Source organism: Microtus pennsylvanicus, chromosome 14 (genome assembly GCF_037038515.1).
Source record: "Microtus pennsylvanicus isolate mMicPen1 chromosome 14, mMicPen1.hap1, whole genome shotgun sequence".
Taxonomy (NCBI): domain Eukaryota; kingdom Metazoa; phylum Chordata; class Mammalia; order Rodentia; family Cricetidae; genus Microtus; species Microtus pennsylvanicus.
In genome coordinates, this window is record NC_134592.1 from 58,979,760 (window position 1) to 59,006,675 (window position 26,916).

Consider the following 26,916-nt stretch of genomic DNA (forward strand, 5'->3'; position numbering starts at 1 on the left):
TGGCCTGCAGGCATACACACGGAAAGAATATTGTATACATAATACATAAATAAATAAATTTTTTTTTTTTAAAAAAAAGAGCACTGGTTGCTTTTCCAGAGGGCCTGAGTTCAATTCCCAGCAACCACATGGTGGCTCACAACCATCTGTTACGAGATCTGGTGCCCTCTTCTGGCGTGTGGGCATACATGGAGGCAGAATGTTGTATACATAATAAATAAATATGTTTTTCTTGTAGAGGACCTGGGTTCAGTTCCCACCACTCACAACCATCTGTAACTCTAGTTCTAAGGCACCCTATACCGTCTTCTGGTCTCTCTGGTCACCAGGTTTGCATGTGGTACACCTATGTACATGTAGACAAAACACCCATACACGTGATATAAAATAAATAAACTCACAGGGTTCACTTACTCTCTTTCCAGATTAGCAGTAACACATCCATCCCTTAATTTCCGCTGCTTTTTAATTTGCTAAACAAAGATCAGTTTGGTGCCTTCTGTGTTTTGCGATGCAGCTTTGGCAAGTTTGTTTCCTTTCTGTCTGTGCAGACCTGGGCCCTGCACTCTCTCTCCCTGACCATCGACTCTGCCGGTGCACTCTATCACGTCCACGTGGAGCCGACCCTGTCACTCATCACCATGCTGCTGTTAAGCGTGCCTCCAACTCATGCTGAAGTGCACCAGAGCCTCGGCCGCTGCTTGAATGCCCTTATCACCACATTAGGCCCAGAGCTACAAGGTATGCAGAGGCCGTTTCCGTGGTGTTTTACGTGAAGGTTCACATGGAGTTAAGTTCACGTCTTAGTCTGTGGTCAGCATGTAGCAGGGGCTCAATATGTCTCGTCAGGTGAAGGTTTCGGTTCAATCAGCCTGTCGTCTCCTACCCTGAAAAGATAAAAGTGCCATGTTTAGAAAGATTGCTCTTAAAAATACTTGCCTAAATAATTTAAGTGGCAAATATAAAGGACAGTAGCATAAAGAACTCTCCAAGAAATAAATGAATCTGAAGTCTCAAATACCTCTTCAAATCACATGGTATATGATTATAATATATGAAAATAACACTCAAATGATACCAGCAAAGTTCAGTTGATTGGCAATGTCTAATTCTACTTTTTACCAAATTTTGCCTTTCATGAATATTTAATAAAACCTGTAAATACTTTTGAAATCTTCTAACAGACACTTCATTTAGAAAAAACTAGTTAGGCTAATGAGATGGCTCAGCAAGCAAAGGTACCTCTTGCCACACCCCCGAGTTTGAGCCCCATGATCCGTTTTGTGGGGAGAGAGGACCAGCTGCTCCCCCATGTTGTCCTTTGACCTCCACACGCTCACTGTTACGTGCTCAGCTGCCCACATAAATACACACAAAACAAGAGTCATTTTTAAAAAAGATTTAAGAATAAGATAATCTATCAGTACTACCTTACTATTCTTCCTCTGCTCTGTGTGTGTGTGTGTGTGTGTGTGTGTGTGTGTTACAAAGACCTCCCACATTCTAAGTCTATGGTTAGCCATTAACCCATGTCCCAGTCCATGTCTCTGAGTTTGAGGTAGAAATTTGATTTGAGAAATCTATGAAGTAATTTTAATGAATTTTAGTCTTATATATATTTATTTTTTAAATATTTATTTATTTATTTATTTATTATGTATGCAATATTCTGTCTGTGTGTATGTCTGCAGGCCAGAAGAGGGCACCAGACCTCATTCCATATGGTTGTGAGCCTCCATGTGGTTGCCGGGAATTGAACTCAGGACCTTTGGGAGAGCAGGCAATGCTCTTAACCACTGAGCCATCTCTCCAGCCCCTTCTTACATATATTTAAAGACTAGTGGTTTTATAGGTCAATAATTAAAAGCTCTGGCTTTTAATAACTTCAGCTTTTGGCTTTTACTAATTCCAGGTAACAATACTTCTGTGTCCACCTTAAGGACTTCCTGTCTGCTGGGTTGCGCAGTGATGCAAGATAACCCAGGCTGCCTGGTCCAGGCTCAGGCCATCTCTTGCCTTCAGCAGCTTCACATGTTTGCTCCACGACATGTCAACTTGTCTAGCCTGGTCAGCTGCCTCTGTGTGAGTATGAAATGAGTGCCTAGTTTCTGAGGCTTGAATTTATTCCGATTTGATTATTTTCTAGACTATGTAAAAAATATGCTATACATATGACTGGTTTTTTTAGTTTGTTTTAGAAAAAGGAAGGGCCACTTTCATGTATCTGCCTCTAAGCCTGACATACATGGCTTCACTTTTCTGCTATTGGTGTTGAACATAAGTCCTGGAATATTCATTCATGAATGGGGACACTTACTGCAAGTGTTTGTGTGGTCCTGTCTGCCTGCCTTCCTCTGCTGCTCTAAGTGCATCACAGTTCTGTCTCAGAGGTAAAGGAGTTTGCAGATGGCTTAGTGGGTGAGAGCTTGCTGTGTGAGCAAGAGCACATGGGTTCAGCTCACCACACCCACATACAAGCTCAGCTGCAACTCGGGCATAGAGACAGGTAGGTCCTGGGAGCTCAGGAGCCAACCAGTGCCACTGAAGTATCAAACTCTAGGCTCAGTGAGGCTCAAGAGAATAAATACGGTAGAGCGTCATAGAGTAGGACACTGGAAGCCATCTGATGACCTCCACAGCCCTTGCAGGGCCATTGCCTTCCATACAGTCCCACACACACATACACAGAGAAAGAGAATGAGAAATACCTTTCTGTAACATTTGTATGTAACACATCAATATCTGGGTCTTTATCTAACAAATGTAGAAAAATAAAGCCAGCCAACCAGAAGTTCTGATCAAGTGGTTCATTAATATCTTCACTTTGATGATTTTCCTTTGGCATAGCCAGTGTCTGTCTAAATTTGCCTCAAAAATTGAGCTCCAGGATATCAATAAATATAGTCCAACACAAAATCGCAAACCTACCTAAAATGTTATTTGTAGGTTGTTTTTGTTGTTGGAAGGGCATTGTTTCTGTTGTTTTGTTTCTAACTTGACTGTGTGGTTCCCAGCATGGATGTTGTAGGCGGTGTGTCACGGTGTCAGCCTGTTACACAGACATAGGCCGTCCTTTCATTTCAGAGCTTGAGGCAAAATACGTAGTATTTCAGAGCTAGTCTTTAAAGGATAGTCTGAGGGCCACAGCATCAAGCCATTCACTAAATTTAGTCGTGGCTTAGTGTACTCTCCTCTCTCCTGAATTCCTTGCCCAATTGCCATCTTCATTATTCTATTACTGTCCTGGGAAGTTTTATGGCCTGATCATAGGCATAATTCTATCACTTCCTAGTCTTCCATACCCTCTTCCAGGCTTGGCTATGTCATTTGTTAAATCAAGGATTACACAGATGCTGATGTAGTGACACATGGACCACACACTAAAATAACATTGATGTGTCTGAAGCAATGCATAATATTAATTATTAATGCTAATTGTCATATAAAACTTTTAAAAGATGACATGACTAGCAATGATAAGATATGAGTCTTTTGTGTGTTGGGAACAGCAAGGGAAAGGATTTGTATCTTCACCATTCAAAAGCAAGTTCTCCCAAGATACTAATTTCTACATGCAAAGAATTTTTGCAGAATTGTTATTGGAAAAAGTATTTTATTTATTGCAAGTTGATCTGACATTAAGAAAATAGTAATGCTGCTATATTTAAGTGGAGATTAATTCCCTACCCGATATGTGAACTCTCTTACTGAAGTTTACTAAGAAGCAGAATAAGATTACCACCCACTAATCCATGATGACTAAGACCTCATCAGGGCTATTACCTTTTTCCTTTCTCATGCCAGGCGGTGGTGGCACATGACTTTAATCCCAGCATTTGGGAGGCAGAGGCAGGTGTATTTCTGTGAGTTTGAGGCCAGCCTGGTCTACAAGAGATACTTCTGGGACAGGCTCCAAAGCTACAGAGAAACCCTGTCTCGAAAAACTAAAAAGAGATGGCTCAGTGGTTAAGAGCACTGCCTGCCCTTCTGAGGGTCCTGAGGTCAGTTCCCGAGGTCAGTTCCCGGCAACCACATGGTGGCTCACAGTCATCTGCAATGAGATCTGGTGCCCTCTTCTGGCCTGCAGGCATTCTTGCAGACAGAATGCTGAGAATACTGTATACATAATAAATAAATAGATTTTTAAAAAAGAAAAAAAGCTACATATGAAAAACAGTCTGCTACATTTAAAATAGAAATCATATTTTAAAATGGTTTTCATTATGTTATATTAAAGTAATAATTTGATTAGCAATTTATTTTAAATTTATAGATTGAGTTTATTATATTTTACAGTATTTCCCTAAGTAAAGAAATTGTATGTCATCATTGGGCAAGAATCATACACTAAAGGCTCCCTGCTACCTGCACGCCGTCTCTCTTCTGTCTGAACTTGGACTTGGAGACACTAGCACTTCTGAGCACTGTGTGCTGAGGTGAACTGTATAAGCGCAGTCCAGCTTCTCCCACACATATGTCTCCTGGGCCTGCTTTGGAGCTGAGGCATATGAGCTTCAGGGAAAGCCTCATTATTAGTACAGTGGGCATTCATTCAGTCCTTGCCTGGTTCGTATCTTTACATCCTGAATTTGTAATTCATGTATTTTCAAGATCTTAGCTCAGCTCTTACCAAGTAAGAAAATAAAACTGTTTGTGGCCACGTCTTTAGATTGACGCTAAGCCATTGGAAGGATAGCTCGGCCTTTATATTTGAAGCTTAGCTGATTGTGTCATAGTCGTCCTGATACTTATCTTTTGATTTTGTCATGACTGGTCTGTCATTTGTTTTTTGTGCAGGAGATCTTGTTGGATAATTCTGTGTTGGTAGGTCCCTGACCCCTGACTCCTAACCTTGTTGAGGTTTGCAGTGCTGTTTTTTCATATTGTTTTGGTTGCAGATGTTTTCCCTGCATTTCTGTGTTTAAGCTAACCATTAATGCACAAGCCAGTATGCATAGCATGTTTCTTGGTGTTTATTTGATATTAGTGTCAACAAGTCCTTCCTAACCTTCTCCAGCTGGTACACTTGCTCCTTGCACTAAATTTTGTAATATTTTTATTTAACATATTCATTTCATAAAAAAATTATAATTATGGTTTGATTTGGTGTCTGTGTTTTGCCTGCTTCGTTTGCCTGCTTTAATCCAGCCTACATTCCTTTCCCAGTTGACTTGCTGGAGAATGACATGGAGATGTGAAGCCTCCCGTTTGCTCTGTGTGATCACCCCCAACCTCTTTTCCCAAACACATGAAGAGTATTTCTCAGCATGCTTTTTTTTAAAGGATTGTTTAGCTGATGAATGCTGCACCTGCCTTGTGTTACATGCTCGTAAAATTCCAATCAAAATAACTAATATATTATTCATCTTTACTTAAATTTTCATATAGAGTACAGTTTCTAATCATTGGCCTTAACTACAATAATCTTGGGCACGAGTAGACTTGCTCTTTATATTTTAACTGCTGTGTGGTTCTATATACTAGTTCTAACAATAGAGGTCTTAAACCTGACTGTGGCGACATTACCTTAAGGAATCTGTGAATGGCATTCTCCTCCTCCACTTGTGATGTCTAATGAAACATACTCACAAAGCAGACTCCACCCTGTGTTTCACTGGTGACTACCTAATACCTTGGCTTATAAACTTAGAGCTGGGCCTTCTCTGCCTGTGTTCCTGTACAGTGGACAGGACCGGCTACCACCCGTCTTGTTTTTCTCCGAATTTAGGCTCACTTTTTACAGCAGACTCCCCCACTTCAGTCCTGTTTTCCCATATATACCACATCACCAGGTCTCTGTCATAGCTGCACCACGTTTGTCGAGTTTTCACGTGAACATCACTGTCACTGTGCAGTGAACTGAGGTTATGCTCTGCAGAAAACACGCGTGAGACTCTGGCTCCAGCCTTCTGCTCCTCCAGACATAAGATATTGTAGGGAAAATACATTTTATATCTCTACATTTTATATTACTTAGGAGGTCCTTAAGTAAGCCTTTGTCTCCAGGATCGAGGCATGGTAGGCTATGTCTTTAAGTAGAAGGCTGAGACAGGAAAATTGTGTGTTTTAAGGCCAGCCTGGACTGTATGGCAAAATGCCCACTCAAAAGAAAAAAAAACTAGCCCAGCAGTGGTGGCACATACCTTTAATCCCAGCACTTGGAAAGCAGACACAGGCAGGTATCTATGAGTTTGAGGCCAACCTGATCTACAGAGTGAGTTCCAGGACAACCAAGGCCACATAGAGGAACTCTTGTCTCAAAAGAAAAAAAAAAATTAAGAAATTTGTATCCAGAAACTTCTGATTTACAATTGGTTATTTGAAGTACATTGCCAAACTTATCATTTGCTACAGATAACTATATATAGCTGCTGCCAAACCATTTGATTTGCATATATTATCTGTAGACATATGTTACATGTATGTAGACATGTATGTAAAAGTTGCTGTTCTTTGGTGTTACTAAAGAATTTTTTCCAAGAGGCTGGAGCACTGGCTGCTCTACCAGGGGATCTGGGTTCAATTCCATGCGTCCACGTCGCAGCTCACAGCTGTCTGTAACTCCAGTTCCAGAAGATCCAACGCCTTCACACGGGCAAAATACCAGTGCACGTACAATAAAAAAAAATAGGTCGTTTTTAAATTTTTTTTAATTTAAAGACTGTTTCTGATCAATTTTCCTGAGTGAAATTTATTTGAAAATGCACTTTCTCTGTAATACTGCTGTGAGGAGCCACACCTATCAATCACCGAGTCTCGTATGTCCCTGTTTGTGGGTCCTGCGGCGAGCACTTGGCATGTAGGTCACACAGCGAGCAAGTGATAGGTGGAGGGTTCATACTGAGACTTCCTGACTCCAGAGCTTCCAGCTGAACCCATGCACTGTTTGGCCTACGTCACTGTGAATGTGTTCACTTCATAGGGAACCATAAGCATAATTGCATGAATACAATGTGTGAGTCCTTCCAATTGTGTTTCTTTTATCTCAGAACTATTTTTATCTTTGTCTTCTAGCTTTGTCATAGCTGTTGCTTGGGTGTGTGTGTGTGTGTGTGTGTGTGTGTGTGTGTGTGTAGTGAATAATTAGTATGTGTATTATTCCTTGAGCTGTTTTGAGTTGTAATTGTGTATTCTAGAACAGTTGAAAAGGTTTTGCTGTATTTGATAAACTGTCTCCAGCCCACTAATGAGCTAAAAAGAATCAGAAAGTCCAGTGAATATGTACTGAGTGCTACCAAGAGGCCTATGTGTATTAGACCTACTGAGTGCCACCAAGAGGCCTATGTGTATTAGACCTACTGAGTGCCACCAAGAGGCCTATATGTGTTAGACCTACTGAGTGCCACCAAGAGGCCTATGTGTGTTAGACCTACTGAGTGCCACCAAGAGGCCTATGTGTATTAGACCTACTGAGTGCCACCAAGAGGCCTATATGTGTTAGACCTACTGAGTGCCACCAAGAGGCCTATATGTGTTAGACCTACTGAGTGCCACCAAGAGTCTTAGCTTTCATTCCCCACATCTCATCTTTCAGGTGAATCTTTGTAGCCCCTACCTGTTGCTGAGAAGAGCGGTGCTGGCTTGTTTGCGGCAGCTGGTGCAGAGGGAAGCAGTTGAAGTTTCAGAGCATGCTGTCCTGCTGGCCAAGGATAGCGGGGACCTGGCTGCAGGTGATTCTTTTCTTCAGTAATAAGAATTTCCATGTATACGTGAATTTTTTAGGTGATGAGTGTCTTAGGGTTTCTCTTACTGTGAAGAGACACCATGACCACGGCAACTCTTATAAAGGAAAACATTTCATTGGGGTGGCTTGATTACAGTTCAGAGATTTAATCCATTATCATTATTAAGGGGAGCATGGCAGCAGGCAGGCAGACTTGGTGCTGAAGAGGTGGCTGAGAGTACTACATTTTGTAGGCAACAGGAAGTGGTGTGAGACACTGGGTGGTATCTTGAGCATTTATGACACCTCAAAGCCCACCTTGAATGACAGCACAGTTCCTCCAACAAAACCACACCTACTCTAACAAGGCCACACTCCCTTTGGGGGCCAATTTCTCTAAAGGTGGCACACACCTTTAATCCCAGCACTCGGGAAGCAGAGGCAGGTGGATCTCTGAATTTGAGGCCAGCTCCGTCTACAGAGTGAGCTCCTGGACAGCCAGAAATATACAGAGAAACCCTGTCTTCAAAAACAAAACCACCTGTGAGTTCAAGACCAGCCTGGTCTACAGAGCTAGTTCCAGGACAGGCTCCAAAGCCACAGAGAAACCCTGTCTCGAAAAAAAAAAAAAAGATATGTAAAACTTAATGCGCAGGGAATTTGAAACACGCTGCAAAAGTCACCCCTTACAGTTACCATTTCACCTCGTGACAACAGCAGCCTAGAGCAGTGATTCTCAAATTGAGGCTGACCAGCAGTGTCTACCTCATGTGAGAACTTGTTAGAAATACTGTTCTTAGCCGGGTGGTGGTGGTGCTCACCTTTAATCCCAACTGGAAGGCAGAGGCAGGTGGATCTCTGAGTTTGAGGCCAGCCTGGTCTACAAGAGCTAGCTCCAGGACAGGCTCCAAAGCTATAGAGGAACCCTGTCTCAGTAAACAAAAAAAGAAAGAAAAGAAAAGAAAAGGGGGGGGGGGGAAGAAAAGAAAAAAATACCATTTAGTTCTTACCCCAGCTCTGAACTTGAAATCTGGGAGCCAGAGCCCAGCGATCTGTGTTTTGCAGCCCTTCATCGTTCAGGGGTCCTGACTGACATCAGGGGTTGTTCACAGCAGCAGGATTTCTGAGCAGAAGGCAGTTGCCACCAAGCCTGATGACCTGAATGGTGGTCCCAGAACCCATACAATGGAAGGGAAAACTGAGTCCCACACGCTGTCCTTTGCCACGCATGCACAGTTGTGCCTATACACCACTAAGCAGACAAACACTTAAGGAATTGGTAAAAGAAATTAGTCCTAAAATAATTTTTCATACATGCTTGCCTTCCACCAAAACAACATTTTAATAAAATGGAGATGAATCCTGCTACACGTTAAAAGTTTTTTTTTGTCCCTTCTTCATTGTAAAACAGAATTCAGTATTGCTTAGTAAAATTTGTTGGTTTTCTTCTTTCTTTAGGCCTGCAGGTGTATGCCTGTGTTTGGGTGTTTGCATGCGTGGCTGCAGGTACCTGAGGAGTTCAGGAGAGGACATTGGAGTCCTTGGAGGTGGAGTCTTAGGTGGTTGGGAACAAACTCAGGTCCTCTGGAAGAGCAGCAGATGCTCTTAACTACAGAGCCATTTCTATCACCTCAGTAACATTTAAATAAATACCTAGTTTTATTTTGTGCATTGCTAAGAATTGAACCTAGCACCTCAGGCATTCTGGGCAAGTGCTCTGTCACTGAGCCACATTCTTGACCCTTATCCCTCCATTTTAGAACTGATAAAAGTAACTCAAACTTAATATAATTTTAACTGTAAGTAATAATGTTATCATATTCTTGTATGTGTATATTTCCAAAAATACTGTCATACATTTAGAAAGTCACAGCTTTTGCAAAGCTTCCCAGCTAAAGCTTTCAGGTCCATAATGTGTTTACTGTCAAAGCCTCTCCTGTTTATTCTATTAGTACATCGAAACGTTTGTGCTGGGTGATGATGGGTCTGGAAGGAATTTAGAGGGAAGAGTGGGTTGGCGAATATGATCAAAATTGTTGCGTGCATGTGTGCTGGTTTTTACACGTTAGCTTGACACAAGATAAAGTCACCTGAAATGAGAGAACCTCAATTGAGAAATTGGCTTTGTAAGATCGGCTGTAGGCAAACCTATAGAACATCTTCTTAATTGGTGATTGATTGGGGTGGGGGTATCCACCCATTGTGGGTGGTGCCATCTCTGAGCTCATGGTCCTGCTGCTATAAAAAGTCAATCTGAGCAAGCCAGTGAGCAGCACCTTTCCATGGCCTCTGCATCAGCTCCTGCCGCCAGGATCCTGCCCTGTGTGAGCCAAATAAACCCTTTCCTCCCCAAGTTGCTTTGGTCATGGTGTTTCATCACAGCAACAGTGACCCTAACTAGGACAGCATGTGTGAATTCTTACATGTTAATAAAAATAGTACATTTTGGAAAAACTCTGCTGACTTGGGTTACTCAACATGACTGTTGGGTTGTAATAATGTCAGGTCTTTCCCCAAAGAAACTTTTTAGTTTTTATTTACAACCAAAATTGTCTGTATCTATTGCTTTAGATTTTGCTGGTATGAACATGTTATTAGTAGTATTAAGTTATGTGCGCGCGCACACATGTACACGCAAACATATACAGAGAACTAGAAGAGGGAGTAGTTAGGAAGGCAATGTTTTGTTGTTGTTGTTTTTCAAAACAGAATTTCTTTTTATAACAGCCCTGACTGTCTCGAAACTCGCTCTGTAGACCAGGCTGGTCTTGAACCTCAAATGCTCGGGTTAAAAGCATGCGCCACTACTGCACACACACCCCAGAGGGGCAATTTTCTGGTTTTTTAGAAAAGACGTATTTATAATGTTCTATTTTGTGTGTTTGCAAGTGAGAGAGAGCATCAGCTGCTGAGCGAACCCATATCCTCTGCAAGTGCAGCCGGCGTCCTTACCCTTCAAGCCATCTCCATCTCCAGAGCCTTCATTTATCCTTACTTCTTGTGAACATTTTTTTAAAATGCTTTTTGGCCAGGAAAAAATAAAATACTGCATTAGCTATGTAAGTAAAATTATAGTGGAAAACTCACTGTCTTATTCCTTTAAAATTTTTAATGCTTGGTGCTGGAGAGACGGCCAGCAGTTCAGAGCGCTTGTTCTTACGGAGGATCCAAGTTCAGTTCCCAGCACTCACGGGGTGACACACAGCCATCCGTGACTCCGATCAAGGGCATCCAATGCCCCCTTCCTGCCCCTGCAAGCCCCAGGCACACATATAGTGCATACATAGACATGTGGACAAAACTCTCATATATATAATATAAATCTAAAAAAAAATTCTAAATAAAAATTTAATATTTAAAACTCATTGAAAAGTTGAAAGAGCCATGCAGTGAATACATAATTGACCTTATCTACATCTTTAGGATGCTCATTGTATATGTGTCTCCATCCATATTCACAACACTGGCTGTTGTCATGTCATTTCAAAGCAGGCTGTAGGCCTCACAGTTAAGTCTACACACTTCACCTTGCATTCTCAAGAAGGGCATTGTCTTCCATGCCAGACCCTATTTTCCAACCCAAGAAAATCAGCAGTGATTTAGTAATATCATGAATTTACAGTCCCGAAGCCCCAGTCTGTGACTATCATTACTTAACATTAGTTAGTATATCCTCTCATGCTAATCTGAAATATCCCTACTGTTCCCTTCTGATCTTCAAAAGATAATTCAACTTTTAGAATATAATTGATTTTATAAATGCTAAGCTGAGCTAAATCAGCTATACTGGTTTTTGACTTTTTCAGAATTAAAGGAAGTAGATGAAAGATTGAAGCTGTTTTTCTCCTCTGAGTTACTGTGTCACTCTTTGGTGGGAATGTTGTATAATGATGTAAATTAACTCAGAGATTGAACCCTGTTCAACAGTCAGTAGTTGTTTACTGCTTAATTTGTTTTAAAACAAAATTAAGGAACTAGCGGGGTGGTTCAGTAGGGATAGGCCCTTGCCACTAAACTTATGACCTGAGTTCAGTTCCTGGGACCCACAGTTGTCATCTGACCTCCACACATGCATGATGCACACACAACCACTAATTAATTAATTAGATGTGATTTTTAAATTATTTAGATTTTTTAACTGGATTTGGTGGTACAGTTCTGTAATTTGCCTACTCGGGAGAGAGACAGGAGGATCTCATGTTCAAAACTTAGCCTGGATTAATTCCCCAGTAGCACCCAACAAATGAGAGTCTTTATACTAGAACAAGGAAACTTATTGATCATGTTTACTGGTTTAAATTTCACTTTAAACCAAAAAAAAAGAATTCTGATAAATAATAGATAAAATATATGTGTGCATTCTGAATTGCTGCATTGACCATTAATTAGATAATATTTAACCTAATTAAAGTGACATTAACAACTTTATAAATTTTTCATTGCACTTATATGTGGGTTTGCACACATGTGGAGGTCAGAGTAGTCATTGGTTCTCTCATTTCCTTCATGTGAGTTCCAGAGTTGTCAAACTTCTCAGCAGGGATCTTTATGCTCTGAATTGCTGGATGCCTTATATCACTAGCTCTTAAAAAAGTTTTTTTTTTTTTTACGGCTATGCAGGATTGTAAGTTACCCCAGAGGTTGACTGTGAATTAATTTCAACTTCAGTAGATTAAGCACAATGTCTAGGCTAATCTTTGAAGTACATTGATAGGTGGTGTTTAGTGACCACTGAACATGTGTGCTTCCCAAATGGCAGTTCTGTCTTCTGTGTTACTTAGATCATCGGTTTTCTTCTTGGCAGATGCTAACATCAAAGAAGTGGGCCTTGAAGGGGCGCTACTGGCCTTACTAGATAAAGAAACAGACAAAAGCTTATGCCAGGATATCAGAGAGACTTTACATCACATGCTGACCTCTATGGCAGTGGAGAAGCTGTCCTTTTGGTTAAAACTTTGTAGAGATGTGCTTGCTGCATCTGCTGGTGAGTACTGGGAACTGCTAATTACAGCAGTAAAATCAGAAGAAGAACCTAGTTGGAAATGGTCTGCCATTGACAGCAGTTTCTCTTCTCTGTTTAAGTATTGTGTGGTCATTGCTTTCTTCAAATGCTACATCTTATTAGAGTTCTCTTGGATTTCCACAACATAAATATAATGATTAGCTTGTTTTTTCTTCTTTTGTCTTAAATAATTTTTTCTGTAATAATTTTTTTTTGTCTTTTTGAAAAAAAGATTTATTTTTATATATGTGACTGCGTGGGGATTTGTGCATGTATGAGTGTAATGCTCTCAGAGTCCAGAAAAAGGCATTGGGTCGCCTAGAGCTGGGGTTGCAGGTGGTAGAGAGCTACCGTATGGGTGCTGGGAACCATTTTTTTTTTTTTAAACAAAGTCTTATATGTAGGCTAGTCCCACAGAGACTGGTTTTTTTCTCCCAAATGCTGAAATGAAGGTTGTGTACCACAACACTTGGCTTTTTGTTTTTGTTCTTTTTGTTTTGGTTTGGTTTGGCTTGGCTTGGCTTGGTTTATTTTATTTTGCTTTTCAAGAAAAGGTTACTCTGTGTTCCAAACAGCCTTGATTTCAGGAACTGACTTTGTCAAGCAGGCTGGTCTCAATCAGAGAGAGCTCCCTGGTCTCTGCCTCCCAAGTGCTGGGCTAAAGGTATTCACCCCCGGGCTGCAGAGATGGCTCAGAGGTTAAGAACACTGACTACAACTCTTATAAAGGAGTACATTTAATTGGGGCTGGCTTACAGTTTAGAGATTTAGTCCATTGTCATCAGGGCAGGAAGCATGACAGTGTGCAGGCATACAGGGTGCTGGAGAGGGAACTGAGAGTTCTACATCTTGATCCGCAGACAGCAGAAGGAGACTGTGTGCCACATTGGGTGTAGCTTGGGTATAGGAGACCGCCAAAGCTGCCCCCATAGTGACACAGTTCTTCCAACAAGACCTTGTCTACTCCAATAAGGCCATGCTTCCTAATAGCGCCCCTCTCTATGGTCCTATGGGGGCTATTTTCTTTCAAACCACCGCATAGTTATATCATTTCTTTGCATGTATTATAAATGATTGAGAGATTGCTACATGTCATCATAATAGAAGAGTTACCATAGTTCACATTTTGTGATTCTGTGAGGCCTTGTGCTGTGTAATGAGCTGGCAGTACCAACACTCAATTGTTTTTTTGTTTGTTTGTTTTGTTTTGATTTGATTCTTTATTCTTTAGGGGCCCACCACCCAGCTCCCAAATAAATCACATGGAATCTTATTCTGTCTTTATTCTTTCTTATAAATGCCTTAGTTTGGCTTGTTTCTAATCAGTTTTTTGTTTGTGTGTTTGTTTGTTTTGGTTTTTTGAGACAGGTTTTTCTCTGTGTAACAGCCCTAACTGTCCTGGAACTAGCTCTTGTAGACCAGGCTGGCCTCACACTCACAAAGATCCACCTGTGTCTGCCTCCCGAGTGCTGGGATTAAAGGCGTGTGCCACCACCACCTTCTCTAGCCAGCTTTTCTTAAATTAGCTCATCTACCTTTTGCCTCTGGGCTTTTACCTTTTTCTCCTCTATATTCCTTTTCTTTACTTCTTACTCCATGTCTGCCTGACTGAGTGGTGGGGTGACTGGTCCCACGTATCCTCCTCCTTTTCTTACTCCTCTATCTCTCTTCCCAGATTTCTCCTCCTGTGTATTCTCTTTACCTGTCAGCCCTGCCTATTCTTTCTCCTGCCTCACTATTGGCTGTTCAACTCTTTATTAGACCAATCAGGTGTTTTAGACATGTTCCACAGCATAAAAGAATGTAACACATCTTTAACTAACATTCTACAACACTCAGTAGTTGACGTTTTGAACAGTCTGGTCTCTCCACAGTTAATAATGTTAATTTCAAATAGTGTTAGATCTGTATTAGTCAAGAGTAACAGGATTTACAGAATGATCCTGTCTATATGTATATATAGAAAGGAGATTTACTAAAATGGCACAGACTGTGGTCCACCTAATCCAACAATGGAAGCCTACTAACCCATAGTTCAAGAATCCAGTAGTTGTTCAGTCTGCGAGGCTGGATGTCTCAGCTGATCTACAGTGTATGCCAGAATCCCAAAGAAGTAGGCTCTAATGCCACTGAAGTAATCGACTTGCTGGAAGGTGAGAGCAAGCAGGCAAAGAGCAACAGCTTTCTTCTTCCATGTCCTTATATAGGCTGCCAGCAGAAGGTGTAGCCCAGATTAGATCTTGGTTAAAGGCTTGTCTTCCTACCTCAAAGATCTGGATTAGAAGAGACAGTCATTCTTCACATTAACCGGAAATCCCTCACAAGTGTGCCTTCCATTTGGGGGTTTTAATTGATTCAAGATGTAGTCAAGTTTACACTCAAGAGTAGCATCACAGATGCCCAACATGGGCTGCATGTCTGTGATCCCATCCCGTGGAGATACTGGCCGAAGAATAAGGAATTCATAATGAGTTTGGGACCAGACTAGTCTATATAAGGTTACCTGAAACAGAAACAAAACTGGGGTGCTGGCACATGCCTGTAATCGCAGCACTTGGGAGATCAGAAATTAAATGTCATCCTTAGCCACATAGCATACATGAGAGACCCTGCCTCAAAAAAAATTAAATTTAATTTAAAAATTTAAAATAAAATTAAAGAATTCAATAAATATTGAAAACCATGTTATTTGACTGTCTTAGCTTAATAAAAAGAATATGTGTTTGAGGTCTTAAACTGTGTCTCTCCTTAATTTAAGTGAAAGTGAGAAGAGAAAAAAGAAATTTCACTTTAGGCAAAATGATTTTTTTATGCATTAATGTTCTACCTACATGTGTGTCTGTGTGAGGATGTCAGATCCCTAGAACTGGAGTTACGGTTTAAGCTGCCATGTGGCTGCTGGGAATTGAATTCAGAACCTCTCTGGAAGAGCAGCCAGTGTTCTTAACCACCAATCTCACCAAAAAGTAATTTCTTTAATCTGATGTAATTTTTTTTGTTTTTGTTTTTCGAGACAGGGTTTCTCTGTAGCTTTGGAGCCTGTCCTGGAACTAGCTTTTGTAGACCAGGCTGGCCTCGACCTCACAGGGATCCCCCTGCCTCTGCCTCCCAAGTGCTAGGATTAAAGGCATGCACCATCACTGCCTGGCTCTGATTTAATCTTTTAACTCACCCTCTGAATAGGCCGGATTATTCCTTTTTACAGAGGAAGTTGTCTTGAACAAATTAGTAACTTAAAGACACAGATTCAGCTCTTTTGCCATCTGTTTCCCTTTCAAACCTACTTATTTTCTCAGCGTCCCAGCACCTTCCAGTGTAGTCAGCAGAGGTCCCTCGTGGGTAAACTATGTGAAAGGAGAGAGTACTGTGGCATTTCTAGAGATTTGTCTGTTTTGTCCGATTTGACCTCTTTTTTTTTAATTATGTATATAGTATTGTGCCTGCAGGCCAGAAGAGGGCACCAGATCTCATTACAGATGGCTGTGGGCCACCATGTACCATGTGGTTGTTGGGAATTGAACTCAGGACTCTGGAAGAATAGCCTATGCTCTTAACCTCTGAGTCATCTCTCCAGCCCCGATTTGACTTCTTAGTGGTTGGTCCTCCTGTGATCTATATGTCTGTAACTTAAAACCTGGTAAGGACTTCTGCTTTGAAAGAAAATGTGGCTCTGGCTGGGGATCCAGTTCAGTGGTAGAGCGCTGCCTTCCACATGTGCTGCCCGAGGTCAGACCCCAGGGAAAGAAGAAAAGAGCACCTCTAATGTTGGGAACAGGGTGATTCAGAGACAGGTTCATCCTCAGCTACATAGCAAATTCATTGCCATCCTGGCTACATGAAACCCTATTTCAAACCAAAAAACTTAAAAATGTGTACATAATGAGATTGATTTTTTTTTCTATTATCTTTCTTATTTAAATTTTTTTCTGCTCTTTCTGCCTCTACTCCCTGAGTACTGGGATCCTGGTGTGCACCGCCATGCCCAGCTTTTCCTAATTTTGAATTTGTATTCCCTGAGGCTCCCAATTCAGCTGTGTTTTGTCAATAACATTTCATTTTGTTTGCTCTGGCACCTCCCTGACCAAAAATCATAGAAAATGATCCCATACCTAGCATTTTCATTTAGTAGCTCATGGCTTCTGGGAGCAGTATCCATCCAGTACCTAAGCAGGATACCCTCATTCAAACTCATTAACACACACATACACACACTTCAATTAACAGCTCAAAATAGGTCATTTACGATGATACATATTTACTATCCCTACTTGGACTCCTTTTCCCCCAGTATTTTCCACTTCTGCCTTCATATGACATATGTTCCACACTCCTCTCACCCTCTCCGGAGCCTTTCTGGACTCCTGGCTGCTACAGACACTCCAAACTAAACATACAAATCTAAAAATTTGAAACTAGGATCCTTATGAGAGAGAACATGAGCCATTTGTCTTTCTGGACCTGTTTCAACTCAGTATATTTCCAGTTCTGTCTTCCTGCAGAGCTTATAATTTCATTTTTCTTATCATTCGTCAGTTCACGAATGTCCAGACTGACAGAGAGCAGCAAGCGTGGATGAGCAGGAACCTCTGTGTTAGGACATGGAGTCCTTTGGGTAATTCCTAGAAATGGTGTAGCTGGATCATCTGGTAATTCCCTTCTAGCTTTTTAAGAAAGATACATACTTCCAGAGAAGCTACATGCTTCCAGAGAAGCTACAGAGAAACCCTGTCCCAAATAAAAGGAAGGAAGGAAGGAAGGAAGGAAGGAAGGAAGGAAGGAAGGAAGGAAGGAAGGAAGGAAAACTTCCATGCTGATTTCCGTAGTGTCTGTCTGTTTGCACTTTTGCCAACAGTGAACAAGGTTCCTCTTTCCCCACATATGTGTAAGAGTGGAGATTAAAGAACCAGAGGTGGGAAGAACACTTAGGGAGCTAACTGCTGCCACCCCGGGAAACACAAGGCTCTGCTTCTGTGGTTCTAGCAGACTGCACCTGGTACTGCGTGAGGGGCTGAGTGGACACCATGTCCACTGCAGCCTCCTTTTGTTCTGGCATGTGGAACGGGGAGATTATAAATCTTTTCATGGTGATTTCTTTATACCCCTGCCTTCTATCTTGACCTCTTTTGATACTGCAGGTCTGGTTTATTCTCTCATTGGTATTTTGTTTTTGTTTTTTGTCTTTTTATTAATGCTCTGTAGTTTGACTTCATCCTTTCTTATTGGGAAAATGTCTTTCCATCTCTGTAGACTGTTTTGTTTTTGTTTTTTGATTTTTTGTTAGTGGCTTGAACACATCTGCTTGTCTCTACCTTCAGAGTGCAAGGAACATTCTGGTTCTCATCACCACATCTGGTTCGGTATAGACTTTGTAGTCACAGTGTGTTCTTGGCTAAAACTTTGTTAGTGAGTTCTTTGCTATTCTAACACACAACAAAAAGTGTGGAAAATATTGATATATACAAGATACTTTAAGAATAATAGATTGGGGGCTGGAGAGATGACTCAGTGGTTAAGAGCACTAGCTACTCTTCCAAAGGTCCTGAGCTCAATTCCCAACAGCCACATGGTGGCTCACAATCATCTGTAATGAGATCTGGTGCCTTCTGGCCCTCAGACATACAAGCAGGCAGAATACTGTATATATAATAAATAAATAAATAATCTTTTTATAAAGATTAATAGGTTGGTTTGTTTTATGGCATTCCTTCCATTTAGTTTATAAGGTTACCAGCTAGCCAGTTAAGAAGTGTAGGCTTGGTGGTATATGTCTTTAATCCCTACACTCTACAGACAGATCTCTAGGAGTTCAAAACCAACTAGCACACTGACCCTGTATCAAAAGAAAAAGTTAAACAGTTAATAAGAAACAGTTCCCTGATTGGTAACTGGAAGCATAACTTTGAGACTATAATAATAGCAGTGAATGTTCTAACAAAAAAAGTGTATGCATGTCCCCTGACTGTTTCAGTAGGTTCAAGAATCTCCTTAAACCCACTTAAGGCCTTACTGTTGAGATTTTGAATTTTATTAAGTACAGCCATCTTCATGCAAGGGATTAATAATTATCACAGTATATGGTAATTTTATCATCATTATTGGTGTGTGTGTGATTGGAGTGCACATGTACAAGTACATGTCTGTGGAGGTCAGAATGACAACTCATTGTTGCCAGTTGCTATGAGACCTAATTATCTTATGTTATCATAAAGGTGTATGATTGGTTAATAGTAATTCTAGTCTGCATTTGGAGTGGTATTTTGTGTTCTTTAATAGCTATGTCTTCCAATTAATTGTAGTTACTTATGTTTTCCCTTGACGAAGATTTCACAGCTGTAACTTGCCTGGATACAATGCAAGAGGAAGAAGGAGACAGGGGTGACGATGCCTCGGTTTTGACCAGCAGGAGTGATGGGAAACCACACCCTTTCAGTAATCCTAGATGGGCCACCAGAGTCTTTGCTGCTGACTGTGTCTGTAGAATAATTAACCAGTGTGAAAATGCGAACCGTGCCCATTTTGACATCGCTTTGGCACAGGAAATGAAAAAAAGTGATTCGAGAAGTAAGTGGCATGGAGCCGAACAGCCAGGATGAAAGCAGAGAGCTGACTGCCGTGGTTCCCACCTAAAATAAAGCCTCAGCACTGCCGGGCCTTATTCTCGCTGCGCCAGCCCACCGCCTTCTTGTGCTGTATTCAGATAATAAGATATTTATTACAGGTTCAGTTCCTGGAACCTGTATGGTAGAAGGGAAGAACCAATTCCTGGTGGTTGCATGCATTATGACTCACATATTCATAATATACATGTGCACATGCACACACACACATTAGGAAATGTAATATTTTTTTAAAAATTTAAATCAAAATGCTGGTATTGCCAGTCTGAATATACATTGTGTTTAATAGTTTTCAAGCAAGCATTTTTTTATTTTTATGGTTTTTTTTTTTTAAAGAAAGTAAGCTATCTTTTTTCATTATACATACCAATCCAAGTTCCCACTCCCTTCCCTCCTCCCATTCCCTCCACATACCTTCCCACCCCAACCCTATCCAGTCTTCAGAGAGAGTAAGGTACATTGCTTTGGGGACGGTCCAAGGCCTTCCCTTCTATATATAGGCTGAGCAAGGTATATATCCAAAGAGAATAGGTTCCCAAAAAGCCAATACATGCAGTTGGGATAAATCCTGGTGCCACTGCCAGTGGCCCCGCAGTCTGCCCCAGCAATTCAACTGTCAGTCACATTCAGAAGGACTAGTTTGGTCCTATGCTTGTTTCTTCCCAGTCCGGCTGGAGTTGGTGATATTTTCATGTAGGTTTGGGATGAATGTAGTTTTAGACACTAATGATACAAAATCAGTGTGCCATTCACTGATACTCTCTGGCTGCATGCTAGAAATGAAGACTGTAGTTGGCTTTTACTAAGAGGTGGTGGTTTTATTGTGAACTCTAACATGTTTTCTAGGTAAACGCTGGTTTCCTAAGTACTACTGGAACCCTTAAGTGATTTACTTTTGTTTCTCCTCAGAATTTTTATAGCAAGAATATGCTTTAGGAATGAAAGGAATTTGCATTTTTCATTTCTGTAGCTAGAGTTGTTTTTATATGTTTCTGTGTTTGACAAGACAGGAAAAACATAATCCATATAAAGAGCCACATGGAACTTTTTAAAGTCCCTTGTCACCAACTTGGCATAAAGAAAATGAATTACTGCCAAGTTCGTCACACCCCGAGCTCTGCTAAGTACAATTAATTCATGTGCTTTTATCAGACAGTCTGGACAAAGTGTTTATTGAGGAAACTGCTAGCACTTGTTCTTAAAGACTGTTAATTCTGCTTTGGGCTTTTGCACAGCTATATATATAACATTTTGGTTTCAGATGGTTTTGTGTATATTTGAGTGTGCATTAAATTTAGCCTGAAAGTCTATTTAACACAGGATGAAACAGAGCAGTAAATCAAATCAAGAGAGCCTAAAAGCAAGTGTGGGCTTATGAAATAAGGAGAGAACATTATCACGGAATGCAAATCTTAGTTTCAGCTTATTCTTCTTCATGATAATGCATATTTTTCATCTTCTAGATGATTTTTTGGTGCTCCACCTTGCTGACCTAATTCGCATGGCTTTTATGGCTGCAACAGACCATAGTGACCAGCTGCGTCTCTCTGGCCTTGACACGCTCTTGGTTGTTATTCGGCGGTTTGCAGATATTGCAGAGCCAGAGTTTCCAGGTCATGTTATCCTGGAACAGTATCAGGCCAATGTAAGTGTCACTTGTTCAGGTTCTCCTGGTACTACTACTAACACACATACCGATAAAAGCTATGAAGTCATCTCATGTCACCTTTTAGTTCATAAAGACTCTCTTCTAACCTGTGGCCCTTAACATCTGTGCATAAAAAATACATGTATTTGTAGAACAAATCTAGTAGCTAGCGTTTGATAAAGCTTCAAGTAAAATCAAAATCATGTATTTAAAATAGTAGCTTATAACCTTAAGGATTAATTTTTATAATTAAAACCTTTTTAATTTACAGGAACAGACATTTTTTAGTAGGAAAATTTTTTGCAAAATGTCTGAGTAAGCAACATAACAGTAAATAATTGGGCTACGTACATGCTTTGCCTTCCTTACTCCCAGATTGGAGTGCCACATGCAACCTCCCTCGGCATTTATTTTTCTACATTTAGAAAAGAACCTGGTTTCGTGATCTTTCTGTGTTTAATAGTCCAAGGATGGGAGTAGACCCGCCCATCTTGTAATCTGTCGGTTGATTGACAGGTAGTTGGTGATAGTTAGGAATAAGCAGGCCGTGTAGAACAGTTCTCTAGTTGGGTGGCCAGCTCCTTCACTTCTTCCCAGCAAACAAAGCCAGTGTATGCATGGAGATGTAGCCAAAGAGGGGCTGCAGTGCATGGAATTACCGTCTTGGAACAGTACTATACCAGCTTGGTTATGTCCTCATAGAACTCCAGATGCAAGAAACACAGTGTGGCAAGAAAATGGAGGATTCTCCGTGCTGGCTTTACTCCAAGTACACCCCCCCCACACACACACACACACCTCTGATTGGTAACAAGACGATTCTTCCCACACTCAGATCTTTATACAGAAAATAGCCCCTCTTTAGCGAAAGTCTTGAGAGATTTGGATACCTGGAACCAGTTACTAGCTCCACAGCAAAACACAGACCTTCCCCAGAGGCAGAAATGTGCTGTCGTATGGGGCAGACAGGAGACATCCTAAATGGATGATTTCCAATGTTAAAGTGATATTCTCTTGTTGATGTTTGTCAAATCCTGTGATTCCTTGTCAGGTTGGAGCAGCTCTTAGACCAGCCTTCACTTCAGAGACACCGCCTGACATCACTGCCAAGGCCTGTCAGGTGAGTGGATACAGAGTGGAGACTTAAAGAGGCGGAGTCCAGAGCTCCAGTCTCAGAGTCACATTGGCACACCCTTTTCGTTTCCTTTGGACATTTGGGAAACAGCCTGCTTCTTCCCCAGTGCGTGGTGCCCCAGGCTGCGAGAGTCCCAATTTACTAGAACAGTGTATGTTGATGAGCCTGTCAGTGTTTCTTCTGTTCCTGTTACAAATACTGTCACAGCTGGGTGTTGTGGCGCATGCCTTTAATCCCAGCACTCAGGAGGCAGGCAGACCTAACACTGAGTTCGAGGTCAGCCTGTTCTACACAGTGAGTTTTAGAACATCCAGGGCCAAAACCCTGTCTCGAAAAACCAAAAAAATAAAGTAAAAATATTGCCACAGCAAGTCATCCCGCATGGGGCCTGCCAGTGGATACACTGCACGGGGGGAGGGGAGAAGGTCAGAAAGGGGCAGATTAATAAAACACACCAGCAGTGTATGCAAGCACCTGCTTTCCCCATTACCAGCAGCAGTATGAGCTACCAGACTTTTATTTAGACTTTTATTGACTAAGAACGGTGTGTCAGGAGAGCATAGGTTGGCATTTCAAGCAAAGTTAAGCATGTTTTCCTGTCTCTAAGAGCTGTGTGACACAGTTGGAAACAGCGGGCATCCTTGGTATGGGTGTCAGCCTCTTAGTGTCCTGTCCAGTAGGTGACCTGAAGGAAAAGTTATAGACATAGCACAGAAACTTAGCTTGCAGCAGTTCCTTCGTCTTTCTTGTTCTTTTCATTATTCTTAGAGGCTGTCTCGTGCTACAGTTGAGTGTGGGCCCCCGTGCGTGCCATCTGCAGTGTGTGTTCTGTCACTGGCACACCTTCCCAGCATCACCTTCTTTTTACCTGCTTGAATTTTGGAGCTATTTGAGTGCAGGCATTATTAATGGACTGTGTATTAAGGAAATTTTGCTCAATTTGGCAAATTAATTTTACCCTTAATTTGGCATCTCTTTGTATCAGTGTTCTTTTTATAAACCACCTGAAATCTTAGTAAATGAGACAAGAATTAAATAAATATATGTAGGCCAGGTGCTGGTGGCACACGCCTTTAGTCCCAGTACTCAGGAGGCAGAGACAGGCAGATCTCTGTGAGTTCAAGGCCAGCCTGGTCAACAGAGTGAGTTCCAAGACAGGCTTCAAAGTTACACAGAGAAACCTTATCTTGAAAAACCCAAAATGAATAAATGAATGAATGAATAGATGTTCTTCTCTATGTAAATAGAGTTATGTTCTGAGCAGTGGTGGCACACACCTTTAATCCCAGCATTTGGGAGGCAAAGGCAGGAGAATCTCTGTGAGTTCTAAGCCAGCCTGGTCTACACAGTTCCAGTACAGCCAGGGCTATTACACAGAAAACTCTGTCTTGAAAAACGAATAAACAAAATGGGGTTCTGTATCAATAAATCTATCACAAATAGAAAATGCATGTAGTGCGTCAGTTCCAGCCACTGTTCCTGGGCAACCTGGCACCAGGCAGCTGGCTTGGTCCCCTTGTGATGGTGTCACTGAGTAGGACTGTGGCTTTCTGCCTCCTCCCAGAACCACAAGAGTGAGTACAGCTTTTCCTAACTTACTGCCTTTGCAAATAATGAAGTTTAAAAATAGCTAGTCAAAGGCCAACTGTATATGGACAAGGCAAAAATATTTTTCTCTAGAAAGAGAGCTACCATGGCATCTGGAAAAGCACAGAGTCCCTAAAAAATTAGCAAACTTTAGTTAGGCATTGCAGATTTTACTCCCTCTGGTTTTGTGTTGTGGGTTTGTTTGTCAATTAGTTTAGAAGCAGGATCTCTCTGCCACCCTGACTGACCCGGACTCACTATATAGGTCAGCCTGTCCTCAAATTCACAGAGATCTTCCTGCCTCTGCCTCCTGAGTACTGAAATTAAAGGCATCTACTACCACATCCTTTGGTTTTTAGGAACTGGACCTGTTGTAGCCCTGACTGGCCCCAAACTAGCCAAATCTGACCTGTAACTCCTGCCTCTGCCTCCCTACTGCTGGGATATAGGCATAAGCCACTATAGTCAACCTGCATTGCAAAATATGAATAGTGTTTAGTTGTGGTGGTTTTGACTTGTTTTTAAATAAAAATAAACTGTTATTAGAAGGATCAAAATTGCCGGGCGATGGTGGCACACGCCTTTAATCCCAGCACTCGGGAGGCAGAGGCAGGTGGATCTCTGTGAGTTCGAGACCAGCCTGGTCTACAGAGCTAGTTCCAGGACAGGCTCCAAAGCCACAGAGAAACCCTGTCTCGAAAAACCAAAAAAAAAAAAAAAAAAGAAGGATCAAAATCTTTCTTAGTGTCCAGGATTGTTGCCCAGTAAGAGAACACTTGCCTGGCATGTGTGAGAATCTGCGTACTGCTAAAACAAAAATGAAAATGAAGCCTTCCTTGGAGTGTTTGTTGTGTTTTGTGACAGGGTTCTCATGACCTGGAAGTTGCTATGTAGACAAGGCTAGTCTCACAAAGATCCCCCTGCCTCTGCCTCCCAAGCACTGAAACCAAAGGCATGCACCAGGACACCCAGCTTCGTCAGGGTTCTAAATATTAAGTCTTTGTCTCTTAACTAAGTCACATTAGTTAAGCACATAGCCTCTTAATTTTAAATACTGAGATAATATACTAAAGATTAGAATGTTATTTAAAACATTTATCCAGAAGTTTGTGGTTATGGATTCGTAGTTTAATGTATGCATATGGGTCTCTCACACTCTTCACCTTATGCCCTAAAGAGCACTGTTCGGTTGTTTCAGCCTTAGTCTCTGTTCATTTTTGAAGTCCCAGCTTTGATTCTTTGTCTGCTACATTCTATTAGGTTTCTTGGTTTAAAAAAATCTGGACTGGGAGGATGGCTCAGCAATTAAGAGCACAGGATGCTCCTCCAGAGAACCCGGGTTCAATTCCCAGCACTCACACCTGTCTGTAACTCCAGGTCCAGAGGATCTGACATCTTTACACAGGCATACATGCAGGCAAAACACCAATGCACATAAAATAAAAATAAATAAATCGTTTAAAAATTAAAAAAAAAAAAACATATTTCCATGGCTAGTTCCTAAGATTTGGATGGGCTCTGCTAAGCTCACAAAGACTAACTACAGAATTCTTAAATCTGACTTCTGGTCTCCTCGAAACCAGGTTTGCAGTGCGTGGATAGCAAGTGGAGTTGTACGTGACCTCAGTGATCTCCGCAGAGTTCATCAGCTGCTTGTCTCCTCCCTAATGAAAGTACAGGCCGGGAAAGAAGCTCTCAGCCACCTGTATAACGAGAGCGCTTCCACCATGGAGATCTTGGCTGTGCTGAAAGCCTGGGCGGAGGTTGGTGCTCTTGGTTTACAGTGGGAATTATGGCAACTACCAGACACCCGTAAACACTCTAGGCTGTATATACAATTATACAAAGTCCTATTTGTTAGGATTTTGGATGGGAGGGACTTTGGCAGCATGTGGGAGCCCACAGCCAGTAAGGGACAGACAAATATGCCATGTATACAGAGCTTCTGTGGAGAATTTATTGAGACAAGAGGGAAGGGGAGGGAAGAGAGGCTGAGAGAGAGGGGGACAGAGACCTGCTTGCAGAAAGAGAGTAGGAATAGGCAGATCTTGTCTCTTAAAGAGACCCTGGGCTAGCCAGGATGCTGCCTGAGTGCATCCTGCCAGGTAACAGAGGCAACATAATGCCTGAATCCTGACACTGTTGTCAGGGGAGGGTTTTTTTGTTGATCTCTGTGGTTGCCAAGAATTGAAACCAGGTCCTTGACTGAACCAGGCATGGTAGGTAAAGCCTGTAAGGCTGAGCCATACCCTAACCTGGGTTGGTTTGGTTTGGTTGTTGTTTTGGTTTTATTGTTGGTGTTGTTTGGAGTTTGCATGTTTTGTTTCTGAGGCAAGGTCCTCTCATGTGGCGGAGACTGGCGATGAGACTGATTCTTTCCTCTGCCTCTCAAATGCTGAGACACCACCTGTGTCACAGTGCTAAGTAGTAGCCAATTGCAAGGGAAACCAAAGACGTCCAAGTGAGATGTGTATGAATATTAATTAACAAATGGCAGTCTAAAGAGTCAAGTAGGAGCAGTTATGAATTACAGATAAAATTAAAGATAAACTATAGAAGTCTGGGTGGTGGTGGCGCACGCCTTTAATCCCAGCACTAGGGAAGCAGAGGCAGGCGGATCTCTTGAGTTCAAGACCAGCCTGGTCTACAAGCGGTAGTTCCAGGACAGGCTCCAAATCTACAGAGAAGAGAAACTGAATTAAATTTGTCACTTTTTTTTGGTTTTTGTTTTTTTGAGACAGGGTTTCCGCCTGCCTCTGCCTCCCAAGTGCTGGGATTAAAGGCGTGCAGCACCACCACCCAGCAAATTTGTCCAGTTTTGCCATTATTTTGGCTTAACACAGTGTATGTATTTCAGAGTGTTTTTGTTTCAAAGTTAGCTCTTTTAGGTTTTAGAGTTATAGGACTAAAGTTATTCTTTAGTTGAGTTGAGAAGTGGCTGTCTGCAGCCCCGTGATGAGGGGATTAGGTTAACCTGGAGTGCTGTTGTTGGTAGCTGCCGTGGCTGTTGAAGTGCATACCGGCAGGGTGTGTACAGTGCTTATTATCTCCGAGATATCTCATGGAATTTATTTTTAGATTCATTTATTAGTTTATGTGTATGAATGTTTTACCTGCATGCATATGTGTGTACTAGACATGTGCCTGTTGTCTGTAGAGGTCAAAATGGGGTATTAGCTCCCCTGGAACTGGAGTTACAGATGGTTGCATGCTACCATATAGCTGTTAGGAATTGAACCCAGGTTTTGCAAGAGCAGCCAGTAC

At 41.6% G+C, this 26,916-nt stretch overlaps 1 protein-coding gene across 8 annotated transcripts in view; it reads left to right on the forward strand.

Annotated features, from left to right (window-relative positions):
* Heatr5a (HEAT repeat containing 5A) overlaps positions 1-26,916 on the forward strand; it is a 100,412-nt gene that overhangs the window by 56,606 nt on the left and 16,890 nt on the right. For 5 of the 8 annotated variants that reach the window (XM_075948891.1, XM_075948894.1, XM_075948893.1 and 2 more), the window contains exons 20-28: positions 552-741; positions 1,913-2,082; positions 4,798-4,824; positions 7,535-7,670; positions 12,468-12,647; positions 18,987-19,226; positions 20,746-20,927; positions 21,982-22,050; positions 25,236-25,415. In XM_075948891.1, coding sequence (XP_075805006.1) covers positions 552-741; positions 1,913-2,082; positions 4,798-4,824; positions 7,535-7,670; positions 12,468-12,647; positions 18,987-19,226; positions 20,746-20,927; positions 21,982-22,050; positions 25,236-25,415 — 1,374 coding nt within the window. The remainder of the gene's footprint in view (positions 1-551; positions 742-1,912; positions 2,083-4,797; positions 4,825-7,534; positions 7,671-12,467; positions 12,648-18,986; positions 19,227-20,745; positions 20,928-21,981; positions 22,051-25,235; positions 25,416-26,916) is intronic. The other 3 variants (XM_075948896.1, XM_075948897.1, XM_075948898.1) reach the window with 1 other exon arrangement.